Source organism: Apium graveolens, chromosome 1 (assembly GCF_009905375.1).
Source record: "Apium graveolens cultivar Ventura chromosome 1, ASM990537v1, whole genome shotgun sequence".
In the NCBI taxonomy this organism is placed as follows: Eukaryota; Viridiplantae; Streptophyta; class Magnoliopsida; order Apiales; family Apiaceae; genus Apium; species Apium graveolens.
Genome location: NC_133647.1, coordinates 166075298 through 166091532, shown reverse-complemented (window position 1 = coordinate 166091532; position 16235 = coordinate 166075298). Strand labels below are relative to the sequence as shown.

Genomic DNA, 16235 nt, shown 5'->3' with positions numbered 1-16235 from the left:
GAAGAAATTGAAAACCTCTACAGAAGCAAATGGGACGGAAATAGTAGTTGCTGCACTCAGAACAATGCTGTTAGGATGGCCAGGATCAGTGCACCTTTGAAGCATTGCACATACTTCCAAATCGTTAATCCCAGAGATCATCACTTGCTGTCCATTAACTGTGTTGATGCTAGAACAAAAAGTCTTAACCATCCTCTGGGAAAGTTTCATCAAATTTCTTTTGCCATGAGTGGATGTAATTACTGGAAATCAGGTGTTAAATCAATTTCATATACTTGTGTCACAAGGCACCACTAAATAGATATAGAAAAAAATAAAATGCAGAGCATGTAGATGGCTTACCTCCTCCAAAATAGGAAGTATTACTAACATCCATCAAACAAGAAAGCCTTTCACAAGTTCTTCGAAGTGTAGCAAGCTTTCTTGTGGCACCAAATGCTAAACCACTACATACATGTTTCATGTAAAGATTATGAATTGGTCTTATATCTTCAATTCCATGTGTTCAATCCAAGTAATCTGTCATCATGAAATATGTTAAGATGGTCGAGTAAAAAAACACAAAAAAGAGGAAAAAAACGGTTGCTAAAGACTTAGCAAGACCTTCGAGCAGCCATTGAGCATGTCTTGAATTAAGCAACCAGAAGGTAGAAGACGAACTGGACTTTGAGAGTTAGAAAAAGGTTCTTGGGGAAAGTTATAGGAAACATCAACTATAGCCCATGTATGTTGCTCAATTTGCTCACAAAAACGAAGAAAATAGAATTTGCGGGTTGGTACTAATGGGGACAACACCTGCAACTCTTCATACATCTACAACAAGAGCAAATTCATTTTCAAGCTGTTTGTACCATAATATATACATAGATTATACAAAAGCGGAGAAAAATGAATGGATTGAATATATGTATATATATAACCAGTTGTAACAAGCCACTCCGACTGCCGGTCAATCCGGATGATACAACTTCAAGTGTTGTTGCCCTCGAAACAATATTAGGAAAAAATTCCATCCACTTGTTCTGCAAAGCAGAAATAATTCACATCCCCACACCAAAATATTATATAGCATTTTGGTGTTTAATAAGGTGTTAACCAAATATAATAATAGAAAGAATACAAAAACTAACCGCATCCATGAACATATCAACTAATTCCAAACTATCGATGATCACAACACTTGAATCTTTTGATGATTCAATGCGAACATTAGGACTTTTAGCAACTCCGGGAAAAATGCTCTCATAACATTCAAGATTTAAAACTTGGCGCCCATCAGCTGATGATCTTATCCAGAAAGGTGAATCACTTTGTACAAGCTTGATCAGTTCATCCATAGCATTACGAAAAACATCCACCATTAGCGGCTTGTAATTGGCAACTATGTTCTCATATCTTTTAAGCTGCAGTACATACTTAACTAAGTAATTACAGAGCATGAACTTAAGTTTGACTAAATTGCAGTGGAGTACACAGCTCCAATGATACAAACCTGTTCTCTTAAATAAATTAATATCAACGAACCTTTAATTGTGTCCTTTTGTTTTGAAACCAAAATTTAATTTGGCGAGAAGACAATCCCAACTCTTTACTTAGCTCCATCCTCATTTTCTCGTCTGGATGGGGACATTCCCGAAACGCCCTTCAATTAAACACATAAAGAAATTATTAGAAATAATAAATGGACTCGTCACCTTACAACTGAAACAAACATATGCCATATATCCACTAGTAGTAGACAAAGGATCTCTCGATGTCAGATGTAACGATACCTTACCTTTACGGCTCTACTTAGATTAGTCATAAAATAATTTTATTTTTTCGCTAATTAAAACATGAAATAATTGAATAGTCCAAAACTACGCACTCACATTATATTTCAAGAAATAAAATATATTCAATCACAAAACTCAACATCTTCAAAAATCGTTTAAACAAAATTGTAGATTCACAACAATTTTTTCATCAAGAAATAATTTGAAAAAATTTAAATTCCTAAAAAAATTTAATGAAACACTAGTCATAAATTACGATACCCTTCAAGCCTCTGAGCGTGTGTCGTTGGTGATGACTCTTTCTTCGGCTGCTATCAGAGCCATCTCCGTCGGAGCTACCACCCCTATCTGTGGTATCATCCATAAATATGTATCCACAAAATAACTCAGAGCAAGTAGTAGTTAATATGTATGAAATGGTATGTAAAGCTGGTAAATGTACTTGTCTAAAGAATCTTTGGCAATACTTAAAAGTTATTAAGACCTGGTAAAATTTATAAATGAATACTTTTACATAAAAATCTACTATTAAAAATGTGAAATTAATTAGAACAATTTAAGACCGAGTTTTTATTGTAATGTTCGATTAATTTTCAATTGAGTAAGAACTTAGATTTTTCTTAATAAAGATACTTGATAGTTAATAGACATGTTTTTGATCAAAATTATAATTTTGTACATATAAACATAAGTACCCACCCAATTATATGTACTAAAATCAATTAAACATGTTGTAATTATTTAAAAAAAATATTGACCCATTCTTCTACACTCAAACCGTGATCCCCTGAAAGATTATATTATTCTACTAATTTTTGGATTATAATTATTATTCTAATAAATTAGCTAATCACGACTATACAAAGGTTATGAAATGAATTCATAAAAGTTCATAAAAATTAAATTGTTACCTCATAAACAGCTGTAAAATGAAGTTGAGGGGGACCCATTTTGGAATTATCCACGATATTTGATACTAATCCCTTGTTGGAATTTGTAAAAAAAATCCTAGTTTTGGAGAACCGCTTAAGAATCTGCATAGTAAGGGTTTGAATTAGGGGTGTAAGCGGTGCGACTTGGTTCGGTTAGAGGGTAAAAACTAGACCAAACCACAACTATCGGTTTTCCAATATCTCCATTCGCAACCAAACCGTTGGTATAAAAAAACCAACCAAATCCACCCAAGTAATTGCAGCTGGTTTTGCGGTTCAACCACTCAAATAAAAAAAACTTACTTCAATAAATATTGCATATGAAAATTATAAGGCTTTATAGAAGAATTCAATAATCCTAAAAATTCAATAAGCTTAAATGACAAATAAATTCAAGAGTCCAGTGACATATTACAAAAGAAAAACTAATCCTGAAATATAAAAGTTGGTATAAAACTTTATGAACTTCATTTATATTGACCCAAGTCCAAGTTTCAATAATTCAGTAATTTTATTTATATGTATATTTTAATTTATAATATGCGGTTGCAGGTGCTGTTGGATTTTCACGATTTTTAAAATAATAAATTCGCAACCAAACAACAGATTAATAGTTATCTAAAATTACATTCACGACTACCCGCTTAACTGTACTCTGCGGATTGGTTGCGGCCTGCGGGTGATTTTTACGGTTGATGGGGTTGGGCGGATTGAACGTACAACCGTAGTTTGAATTTATATGTGATTTATTAATAATGAACAAAATTCAAATTCATTTTTGAATTCAATTGGGAAAAATTGTGTATATTTTAATTCAAATATGAGCTAGTAATTATATATTTAAAATAGATTTGATCAAACTATTATTCTCACATACAGTGTATTATCTAATAAGTTATACGTAACGTACACAATTCGATATAATCTAGGGATATTTCCTCTCGTAAACATTGAGGATGTTGATACACTTGGTTGCTTCCTAGAAAACATCTTTTCTAATGAGTATTACAACTATGAGAGACAAGTTTTCACTTTTGATAAAAAGGTTTTAGGTGTGATCCTCGATGCGTCCGCTCATTGACAATCCGGAGTGAACCAATAATAATTTATAAATCCATAGACAAATATGATTTTGCGAGGGTCTTTGAAAAACATTTTCGGGACAAGACGAATTTGTCATTTACAGAGATTCTAATCATTTATGTTATTGTGATTGAAAAAATTTAATCACTGAAAGATCACGGTGCTCCTAATAATGTGTTGTGTTTTCATTGTCCCTAACAATGAAAACACGAGATTCTTTCAACTTACGCCCAGTTTCTAAAAAATTTGGACAAAATTGATTTATATACATGAGGAACTGCCTTGGTGTCCTCTATATACCATGAAATAAAGATGTGCCAGAGGAAAAAGATTCATGTGTTGTCTTGGTAATTTCAGTGTTTATTCGTTGATCTTATCATTATATTGAGTTTTATTTTTATTTCTTGTTGTAATATTTGTATGTTTGACTGCGCTTCTTGTTGATTCAATTCCGAAAATGCTTCAACTCTATTTCAGAGAGCTCCCCGATCGGTGAGAGAGGGAGCTTTATAGCTCATGTGATTGTTCGTGAAATAAAAAGAAAAACTTACAACTTCTACACCACGTGTGAAGCTTACTTGGCTTAATGGTTTGTACGTTTTTCTATTTTATTTCACGCACCATTCATATGAGCCAAGGTGCTCCATCTCAAACACACTAAGGGTACTCGCTCAAATTGATTGCAAGCATTTCTTACATCATCGAGAGCCGAACTTACAGGAACCCGCCAAATGAAGATATATTTGAATAAAGAAATAATAATGAACCAGAATATAACAATAATATAACTTAACAAACACTGAACTTACCAAACCCAGCCTATAGATTGCCATCAAAGCACTTTACTTTCCTTTCTCGAGTTCTCGTTCATCTACATGACAGCAAGGCAACTCCCCTCCATATGAATCAACTTCGTACAGATTCTCTAGGAACCAGACATAAGTTTGATGAAATATCGTGCTTATCATTATTTGGGGCAATGAAGCACGAAACTGGAAGAGAAAAACCGCTACCGTTTTATGGTTAAACTATTCATTTCCATTAAGAGCATCGCCAATGGAGGTGCCCAAAAGAGTGTCAAAATGCTAAATGGAAAAAATACAAATATCTCAACCAGAGATATAACTTCCTATCTAGTTTAAAAAATATAATGTATGAATATTGTGGCAACTTGGGTTGCAAACCATTGGAGTAAATACTAATAAAAAATGTGTCAAAATTACAATAGAAGAAAGAGAAAATAAAATATTAGTAGTTTTAATGATTTGGCTACTTTGGTAGACACACTCATCGGAGATGCTCTAACAGCGCTGGCCAAAACCTCTGTGATTGCCAACTTTGTCTTATCCTGAAAATGCTCCAAAGAGCCCGATGAAGGCATACTTATCAATGAATTTAGAAAATATTACTGGTAGCCTGAATCCCAGAGTTTTTGAATCATAACTTCTTGGGTATCCAAGCATATAACAAATTTATGGTCATTTGAATTAAACCCAATCCACTATGCAGCAACATTAACGAAAGCAACCTCAGTGCCCATCAATGCCATCAATAGAAACATTTTCTGCCTTCTTTTCTTCCATATATTAGTGTTTAAAACTATAAACAAACCAATGAGTAATCGAGCATTTCAGAGAATATATATTTACTTTTTATAACATGTGAGTTTTTAAGATATATATAATTACTTTTGAACCAACATGAATACAATAGAAGATGGTTTTACCTCTAGTCGAAAATTTGACACGTATTGATTTGTGTGACGTCATCATCTTTCCTGGTGCTTTTGGAAATTGGGATCACACACCGCCCTAAGGATTTATCAGAACCGTATTAAAGGTTCCGTCAGTTCGCCTTTGCCACTTCTCGTTAATTTAAAATACTTTAAGTTACCAAGTTTAGGTATCGGAAGGACATCTAGTTTAGGTCTCGTCTCTTCTTAGTCTCGGCCTAGCTCCTTCTTTTGCTCTTCTAGTTGAAGAGAGATGTGTTAAACATAAATCAAACTTAAATGTATACTCATGCTCGTCAATATCAATGCTTTAAATGATTTTTTGTGCAATAAAATATCAGTATAATCGGATGAGTGGTTAAATATTAATAATGGTGTACATTGAAAAGCCTATTTTTGTCAAGATGGATTATAAAGTTGTTCTACAAAATGAGAATACACAAAGTCAATAATATTCAATTGTCATCCATTACTTCTTTAGGTAGAAAAGATAATTAAAAGTTAGTTGTGTACTATAATTTTGTATACTTGTATCAATATAGTAAATTGTTCAGTTTGAAAAATGAAGCATTTTTTAAAATATATTTAAAAAATACTATCATTTTTAAACTTATTTTTAAAAATACAATTTGTATCTTCTACAAACTGTTATACAACCTTTTTTTTTCAAATTTGATTTTAAGATTGATTCAGTTGCAAATTTTTCAAAATTTGAAATTAAGTTGCATAACTGGTTGCAAACCGTATATTTGAAAATAAAACTTAAATATTGTATTTTTAAAAATAATTTTGAAAATGATAGTATTTTGAAATAGGTTTGAAAATATATGTATTTTAGGTAGTTTCCCCATGTTTTTTTGTACTCTAATTATTTACGAATAACTGTGAATCTGGTCATTAACCTTATTTGACTTTAATTTAATAGAATAATAAATCAGAATTTTAAATTTAGTAGAGTAAATGAGGGTAATTTAGTAAATTAATGAATGGGGAGTGAAGAAAGTAAATTAAGTAATTAACAAAGTACCGTAACCCAACTAAATTTTATTATTTTATATTATAATATAGGATAGATAAATTTCATTTCATACTTCAGAAACTAGATTTTTCCTCGTATCCTATCTTCATTTCCCTATCTTTGATTACCTAGTTGACAAAGTATAGAGAAAGTGAGAAAAGTTATGTTTTATTAAGATGCAACTTATTCTGAGTTATGATAGAATAGAGACTTAGATTGTCAACAAAAAAATAATAATATTGCTAACAACAAAACAATAATAAATGAAAATATCATTAAAAGGAAACTATTATAATAATGGGACTATATAATAATAATGATAATAATATTATATGTTAAATAATAATAATAATAATATATATGTTATGATGATAATATAATAATAAAAATAATAATAATAATAATATAATAATAATATAATAATAATAATATATATGTTAAAATTCACCCTCAAACTCACTATGATGAATCGAGGGTTTGTCAAACAAAAAGTAGAGTCACGTAATGGAACAAATTCAAAACTACAATACCAAATGAAGTAAAACAATTTTAGGTCAACGTGCCTAAAACACCAAATAAACTCAAACAACCCCGCCAAGGGCTTGAAAGTAAAATAAAAGGTGAAAAAGATATACATATAAACAGGAGAAAGGAAAAGGAAGATGAGATGGAAATAAATAATTACTAATTTTTTATGGCTGAGTCAATATCATCAAAGAGTGTGTACAAGAGTCCGAACTAGGGTGAGTATCAGGTGGAATATGTGGGTTTGGAGCTTATAATCATCCAAACCAAATTTAGTTTTTTACATTTGACTTAACTATTACAGTAACCATTACAGACATAACTAAACCACCCAAATTATAATGGTTGGGGTTGGTTAGTTTTTGTTTAAACCGTTATGAAAAATATTTGCATATATGTACTAGGTTAAAAATTTAATAGGTTAATAAATTATCAATTAAACAAGTTCATTATGTAATAATTTGGATCTTCTAACTTTAATATTTAACATCCAGTGTACTTAACATAATATGGATTCAAATACAAATACAAATCAATAATTCATGCAATATATGTATCCTCAAAATATATAATTACAATATTTTAATATATTCGGGTGGTTTGGATATAATGGGCGGTATAAAAGACAAATCTAAACTAAACCGTTATTTTTCGGGTTTTGGAAAAATGAAACCACAACCGATCTAAACCGTTATAAAATGATAAAATTTCGGTTTGGGTGGTTTGAAATAGTTGGTTTGGACGGTTATGAAAATGTTTGCTTACTCGTAGTCCCAACCAAAATAAAATGAAACCATCGGAAGAAAGATTTCAACCAAAATCAATATTTGTACCCCAAAAGTCCAATCAATACGAAGGAAAAAAATAGTTATCATGGTTAAAACTCAAAATCAGCCAAAGAACCGATTTGGATTTTGGAGAAGAAGATGATAAACCAATAATAATTGAAATATATATTTTAAACCCAACATCTGAAAGCCATCACAATATGATCCCATCAACCTATCCCATATTGAACCATCCAACATGTGGAAGCAATCACAATTTGCCCTTCATCAACCTATCCCAGATCGAACAACCATATGTACTATTACTATGATAAAAAAGGGAGAGGAGATAAAAGTTAGGTTTTGTTATTATGAATCTTGTTATGGATTATTATAGAATATAGGTTTATATAGCTAACAACAATATAATAATAAAGAAAAAAAAACCTAACAATGAACCTATTTTAACAATGGAACTATATATCAAAAATAAAATTATATATGTTAACCCTAATAAATTGTATCCTTCCCTCAAAATATTATGTTCTTTTTTTTAATACCAATTTTAAATTATTAACTTAAATATTAAAATTAAAATTAAAAATAAATACGTGTTTCGATGATTAAATTTTACGATTCAACGAAGTATAATGCAACTTGTTTCCATTTGTAACATGATTACTTGCTTTTATAGAAAAATGACAAAATACCATTTTTATATTAGATAACAATAATACCACTTTTAAAAATTTTGGCCAAGAATACCACTATAACAATAATACCACTTTTTATTTTTTTTTAATTTTTTATTTTTTTACATGATACATATTCATCAAATGCGTTATAGGTTACCCATTTCTCAAATGAACTGGGATTTTTGGCCAACAGTTTGAAAAAGTGATATTTTTGTCATACCAAACAAACCAAACCAAACATACCCATTATATCCCGCTTAACGCAGGGTCTGGGGAGGGTAACACTACAAGAAAAACTGAATCATACAACTGTTTTTCACTATGGTTTGATATGCTAATTTTCCGTTGATTATTGAGGAGCCGTCTGATATGTAATCAGAACAGTCGTAGGAACCGCTATTGTAATTAGTAACAACAACTGTTTTCTACCTGTTGTGCAAAACTAGGATTAACAACCGTTCTAGAAGGACCATTGTTGTGAAGAACTACATACAATGGTTTACCCATGTAGACGACGTTTATTAAACGTGAAGTGAGTGTGTTGATGTTCTTTTTTTTTTGTTTTTTTAAACAATGGTTTATTTTTGGTTGTGTTGTTTGGAAGCCTAACCACAACATTTTACAGTTAAAATTGTTTTCTAAGCCTATCTCATACATCAATTTGTACCTGAGATATTGTAAAGAAGGCTTTGAGACAATGGCTTAAAACCTTTTCCAGTTATGTGAATGTGCTAGGCATAATGGTTAGTATGTTAACATGTTGTACAAAGTTGGTTATCTAGCTTTAGTCAACAGTTATAACATTGTTATAGTGTTGTCCAATTACTTTGGCATAATGCTATTTTTGGAATGAAAACACAATTATCTGTTGTTGTAAAAAAATTTCCATATCAAATTGACCAATTGTAACCACCACCTGTCGAAATATAAAACTAATTCCAACACCAAACAATTTGTTCCAACAATCAACAATAAATAACCAAAAGATGCAACACTAGAATAAATCAGCCGAAATATTAAGCAATCCGTTAAAAGTATACCAACTACAAATATCCCAAAAACCATCCATCAAATCCATCAAAAGAACTACTAGTTAATCCCAAAAGCCATCCATCAAAAGAACTACTAACCAATCGTACGAAATACTTAAATCTAGAAATAGATTTGAAACCAATCTAAAGCCCATTCAATCCATCGATAGATTGAGACAAAATCTCATTCTACCAACCCGAATTTCACAAACGATTCATTAACTGTTATAATTAAAAACAAAGTTCATATCTAGTTCAATAAAAAGCCCCGACACTGCAACCTAGCTCGTGTGGCATTTTATGAAATATTTTGCAAATTCAATGCGGATCTCATTGATGTCATCAGTTGTATAAGCCAAGTTTGACCTGCGCATCCACTGAAAAAACAAAAGTACGCGTTACACAAGGCATAAGGGTAAGAGTATTAAGTTAATTGAAAAAATCAAAATGATAATCTCACCTTGGCAGCAAACTCAAGTTCTTTGTCCTCAATGATCTCCTTCATGTAACGGATCACGAACAAGCCACATTCCTTGGTTCCTGCCTGGACTGGAACTCCCTGTGATAATAAATAAATTTTTTCATACAATCTCATTATATTACATTAATAATATATGATGAAATTGATTATTACCGCCATGTTCTCCCATAAAATTTTCTTCTTTGCAAGCTTGTTCAGATCTTCTTTGTAAAATTTAATGGCACTGCAACCAGAATTGCGACAATAAAAAATCAAACCACTACAAACTGTGCATGATATGTCAAGGTTGAACACTTAATACACAAATTGTAGAACTTAAACTTACTTTCTATGACTTGCACCCACCCTCCGTTAGCAATACGACGTTTAAGAGGGTCCATGTAGTAGACAATCTCTGCCTCGGGATTGGCAACAGTCAAAGTCCAGTGATTCTTACCCAAACATTAACGATTAATGATTGAGCAAGTGATTTAATTAAAATATAAGATATTAATTCACACCGCCTTACCAAATAGCATAGACAAAATCATATTAATTTTTATATAAAATGCACCCGAATGCACCTAAATTCAGCAATTGAAACCTAACTTACTGTAAAATTCAACCTAAAAGTTGCAAGAAATATTTTCAATTTTAAGCTCAGTAATTATACTTAAAATGTTTACTGAAAAATAGAAAAGGCAACGACTCACGAAGTTTGAAATTAAAGGATAATTTACTAATTACACCGCTTTACCAACTAAAATTGCATAAACAATATCATAATAAATTTATATAAAATCCAGCAAAAAACACCTAAATTCAGCAAGCCATTAAACTGTTTAAAGTTGCAAAAATTATAACCATATTTAACTTCACTATTTTAACCGTCTTAAAAAATAGAAACATCAACGACTTAGCAAGATTGAAATTAAAGTGTAATTTACTAATTGACACCGCCTTACCAACTCAAATAGCATAAACATCATCATATTAAAATTTATATGAAATCCACCAAAAAACACCTAAATTGAGCAAGTCATAAAAATGTTCAAAATTGCAAGATCAATAAACACATTTAACCTTACTATTTGAACTCTTGTCTCACGACAAATCAACTAAAAAGAGCAAGACATAGGATCGTGTATCAAACTAAAAATTATCTGACATTGTCGAAAAGTTAGCAATAGTATTAAAACTTACACATCATTGTAAGGCATGAGAAAGTACTGCCCTTTCTTCGCATCCTTAAATTGTGCAGCGAGTGCACGTGATCTCTGTAGTGCAGTGCCACATCCGATGGCACCAATGATGCTGGGATCTACAAACCTTATCATGTTGGTCATCTTCTGTTTTTGACATGCTCATTTAGGAGCTACATATAAAATTTACAGTAGTTAGTAATATTATGAGTTTAATCACGGGACTATATATGAAAAAAAAGTTAATGAAAAAACTTACTGAATAAAGAGGCAAATGACAGACCCTGACATTTCACCTCCAGTGCAAACTGCATAAATATCTAATAAGTAGATGACATGCTTCTTTGTAGAGCCAAATGCTTCTTTGCATAGAGTAAAAGAAACCGTCTCTCCATGAGCCAAGGCAACCTTTGCCCATGTCCACAAACGATTGAGTGCAGATGGGTAATTTGCACCCATCTCAACAGTAAGCTCTGGTTCAACATGTTTAAGTACTTTATATGTCTTCTTTGTTTTCTTGATCTTGGATTTCTGCAGAAAAGACACGTGAAAAATATTAGGAAAAAACATACTAAAAAAATCATACTGATAAAACAACATTCTCACCTTTGGAGCCGCCAAAGCATTGGAAGCGGTATTTGTTCCTGCCACTATCAAATTTCTCGGCCATGCGATAAAAGTTCCTATAGCTTGTTCCACAGTTAGAATTTCATCACCGATAGGAAAGGGAATCCTAGCATCACCTTGAATGACTTCAGTGATTGAGACTCTTGCATTTCTTCTCCCAGTCGTACACCATGGATTGTCTGCTCTCCTCCATCGAGATTGATTACTTCATCAATCGTCGCACAAGCAACAATGTTGTTGAGCGATCCAATAGCGATTTGCAAACACAAGTATCTGGAGCTTCACTTTCACTTCCTCAGAAGTCTTCTTCTCAACAACAATATTACATCTTTCATCCTCATGAGCTGGCCCAGCCTCCTTAAGTTCTCCCCAAAATCAACAAATAAATTATCAATCATTTTGATTTTCTAAACACCTCCCTCCTCTTGAAGTGGAAATAACTTCCTTGCAGTTCGAGGTGTATCCTTATTCTTGACACCAATATCCACAACAACCCCGCCGTCAGAGTGACAGCTTGCTTGTTGAGAAGTGGTTTTGGAGTAGCATCTTGTTCTACGGGCTTCTTCAATATCTCTGCCCTGAGTTTTTCCATTTCTGCAGCCCAAAAGGCATCTCTCTCTTTAATAATCCACGGAGTCTCCTCCGCCATGAACCTTTTAATCCCTTCATGTATTTTTTCATCCATTGTCCTAGCTTTCTTCTGCCTTGGAAGATCAAAGTAAGTTGACTGCTTTACATGAACTCCTTGTCCACGAACCCTTCCTCCATGCTCAGGCTTCCTAAGCGCAAGTGTTAAGACATCATCAACACTTTCCGCTTTCAGTTTTCCTTCCTTAACCTCTGCTTTCAGCTTTCCCTGCAACATTTAGAGTACTTTAATTATTATCATAGTCTGAGCTTTGAATTCTAAGTTCGGTAGGAGTTTAGGGTAAAAGGTTTAAAACAAAGCATGAGATAATGAATATTTTGAAGTAGAATACAAATCAATAACTTACAATTTCTTCAGCTTTTTCTGGACATCATCACTTAAATAGTTACCATCTTTGTCCTGCCTTGCTAGGACCCATGTGATGAACGATCTACTTCCTCTTCATCTGGATGTGATTGATACTATATTCACATGTAGATGGTGAGCTTAGAAATAGTATAAACATGTGTGGAAAATTAGTGTGTATTCGAAAAGTAAGAATGTCGTGTCACTATTACTCACCCATTCATTCTCGAGATTGGCATAACCTTTTCGAGCCATGCGATGTGGATAAACACTTAACTTTCTTCTTTGTACTGCTTCATCATGACATATCTTCATAAAAAGCACAAGAAGGTTTATAATATAATTAGTAAGTAACTATATCCCAATCCTTAGTTTGATAAACAACAAATATGAGCCAATGCTAACTAGAAACATACCAGAAACTCAGATGATGTGCGTTCAGCAACAAAAATGTCCCAATGAGATTTTTCTATGAAAGAAAAATCTGCAGACGGATAGGCCAACAATTGAGGTTGATCCCGATAAGGAAGAATGTAATGTGTGGTCAACTGACTTTTGAACTCCCTCCATTTTGACCTGCAGAACGTAAAACCAACTTCTTGGCCGATGGAGGTAAAACAAAAGCCATCTGCATACATAAGAAATTAAAAGAATTATAAGAAACAAGTAATAAAATGAACTTATAGCAGACAAAGTCAATGAACTTAATAAGTTTATTTTGGCCTACCAGCACACAATCCCAAATCTTTGTCTTTGTCTCTTCAGGAACACATTTCCAATATCATGCCATATTGGCGGTTTGGTTCTTGCCAATACCCCAATATAGATTGCATCTCTGCCGCTTCAGGACCAAACGGCTCTCCTTTGTTGTTAAAAGACACGTTAAGTTTGTTCCCCATTATCTTGCGTCGCACAATTCGATGCATAATGACACAGCCTCTCTTGAGTAGTTTTAGACCTTGAGTATTATTCGACTCTGTAACAGCTGCTTTTCCTCGGTTCCTTTTTTTAGAATTTTTTTTCTGTAAGCCTTCAGATATAGGCTTCTTCATTGATTTCTGCTTAATTTGTAGTTGTTTAATTTGTGCTCACTGCTCACCCGTACTCTGTTTACTTTGGTGTTTACTGGTAGAATTCTAATTCTGTTTAATTTGGTGTTTAATGGTATAATTTGTTGTTTAGTTGCAGTTGGTGTTTAATGGTATAATTGCTGTTTTAATTGAGTTTAACTTGAAGCTCGACTATCTAGCTCTTGTTTTATTTTTGTTGAATTTTTTAGCTTAATTTCTGCTTAATTTGTAGTTGTTTAATTTGTGCTCACTGCTCACCCGTACTCTGTTACTTTGGTGTTTACTGGTAGGATTACTCTGTTTAATGGTATAATTGTTGTTAGTTGCAGTTGCTGTTTAATGTATAATTTCTATTTTAATTTGAGTTTAACTTGTAGCTTGATTCATCTAGCTCTACTTTAATTTTTGTTGATTTTATAGTTTAATTTGTGCTTAATCTGTAGTTGTTAATTTGTGCTCACATGTACTATGTTAAATTTGGTGTTTAATAGTTGAAGATATAGTCTAATGGTACTATGTTCTGTTTTTGACGGCTTACATTTTTCTTTTTTCAGTTTGTTTGTATCAAAAGATGGATAGATCATGGTTAACAACTGATAGAAGAACAAAAGAGTTTAAAAAAGGAGTGGAGGATTTACTGATGTTTGCCTTTGAGAATGGTTATAATGAAGGAAAAATAAGTTGTCCATGTAAAGTGCGCACACAGCAAATCTTGGAATGCTGGACTTTTAAAAACCACCTTTTCAATATGGCATAGATGAAACTTATACACGCTGGATATGGCACGGGGAGGCAAATTCTAAAGAAAGTTCTCTACGGATGAAAGCGACTCCTCTGTATCTTTAAACCGGCCTACACAGGAATGGGTGAAGCTGACGAAGATGATGATGAGTCATTCTTCAGATTTCATGAATCATGTCAAAGGTGAGCATGCACCTCTCTATCCTGGTTGTGAGAATTACACTAAGATGAAAGTGTTGGTTAAGTTATTCAACTTGAAGGTGAAACATGGTATGTCTGATTCATGTTTTTCCGATGTTCTGTTGTGATTGGGGATTTGCTTTCGGAAGGCAACAATATCCCTTATCTTTCAGTGAAGCAAAGAAAACTTATGTGCATTAGGAATGGGGGTATGAGAAGATACACGCATGCCGAATAATTGTCTCATATCGTGGTAGATAAATGAGAAGAGACAACTTTTCGGATATGTAAGGCCTTTAGATGGAAATTGAATAAGAAAGGAGAAGAACAGGAAGGAGTCCCTGCCAAGGTTTTATGGTATTTCCCGTGATACCAAGAATAAGAAATTGTTCAACACACCTCAAATTACAAAGGAATGACTGGCATGACACGAGCGACAAAAGGATGGTAAAATGAGGCATCCGGCTGACTCGGAAACATGAAGGTTGATAAAGAGTGGCCTAATTTGCATCGGATAGAAGGAACCTTCGGTTAGCTTATCCTCTGACGGTTTCAATCCTTTTCGTGGAAACCGTACTGATTATTCTAGTTGGCCGTTTTGCTATCAATTTACAACCTTCCACCTTGGCTCTGTATGAAAAGAAGGTATTATGCTCTGCTTATTAATATCAGGACCAACAGAGCCTGGAATGATATCGAGTGTTCTTCAACGCTTATAGAAGATCTGCAACATTTGTGGCTCAGGAAAAAGTGTATGACGCTATAAATGAGATTCTTCTTACTTAGGGGTATATATTATGGACAATAAGTGATATCCGACCTTAGGAACTTGTCAGAAATGTAATTAAAGGGATAATGCTTTACTGTCTGTGTGATAACACAAAGGCTACTAGGCTCGTTCATTACGAAAGACGGTGGTTAGAGCCATAGGAGGTGGCTGCCCCGTCATCATCCGTATATAAAGAAGAAAACAGCTTTTGATAATACTGTGAGAAGGATGTGGCTCCTATTCCATTAACTGGTGAGCAGGTTTTTGGACGAGTACAACATCTAAGGGACATGTCTTTGGTAAGACACAACGCCAACCTTGATGGAAGAAAGGTGAAGCTCGACCAGTTTGGAAGAAGGTTTCTATATTCTTCAACTTGAGTTGGAAGTTTTTGCCGGTTAGGCGTTCTCGATGTGATGCACATCAAGAAAAATATATGTGAAGCTTACTCGGAACTTTGCTAAAATTCCTAGAAAGACAAAAGATAGGGAGTCTGTCCGTCTATTGATATGGCTGATATGGGAATAAGAACGGAGCTGAGGCCAAAACTCCCGGCAAGAAAGAGAGGTACCTTTGGCTTCTGGAACTTATCAAAGCAGAAAAGAAGGTAGTTATCATTTCTTCAAAGAAGGTA

General features: G+C 33.2%; 1 protein-coding gene across 1 annotated transcript; it reads right to left on the bottom strand.

Moving 5' to 3' along the window:
- Positions 1-551: 551 nt before the first annotated feature.
- LOC141710806 (homeobox-leucine zipper protein HDG11-like) lies at positions 552-11364 on the bottom strand. The gene is made up of 8 exons (XM_074513337.1): positions 11222-11364; positions 10193-10262; positions 10019-10117; positions 9925-9935; positions 1525-1642; positions 1131-1403; positions 921-1022; positions 552-813 (listed from the first exon to the last, which is right to left on the bottom strand). Exons 1-8 carry the CDS (start codon positions 11362-11364, stop codon positions 586-588), a joined length of 1044 nt encoding a protein of 347 aa, XP_074369438.1. The 3' UTR covers positions 552-585.
- Between the last annotated feature and the right edge of the window lie 4871 nt (positions 11365-16235).

Coding starts and splice junctions, on each gene's coding strand:
- LOC141710806 (XM_074513337.1), bottom strand. CDS start 11,364: ATGACCAACATGATAAGGTTTGTAGATCCCAGCATCATTGGTGCCATC. Junction 10,263..11,221: donor CTCATGCCTTACAATGATGT/GTAAGTTTTAAT, acceptor TTCTGGTTGCAG/TGCCATTAAATTTTACAAAG. Junction 1,023..1,130: donor TTGATATGTTCATGGATGCG/GTTAGTTTTTGT, acceptor TCTGCTTTGCAG/AACAAGTGGATGGAATTTTT.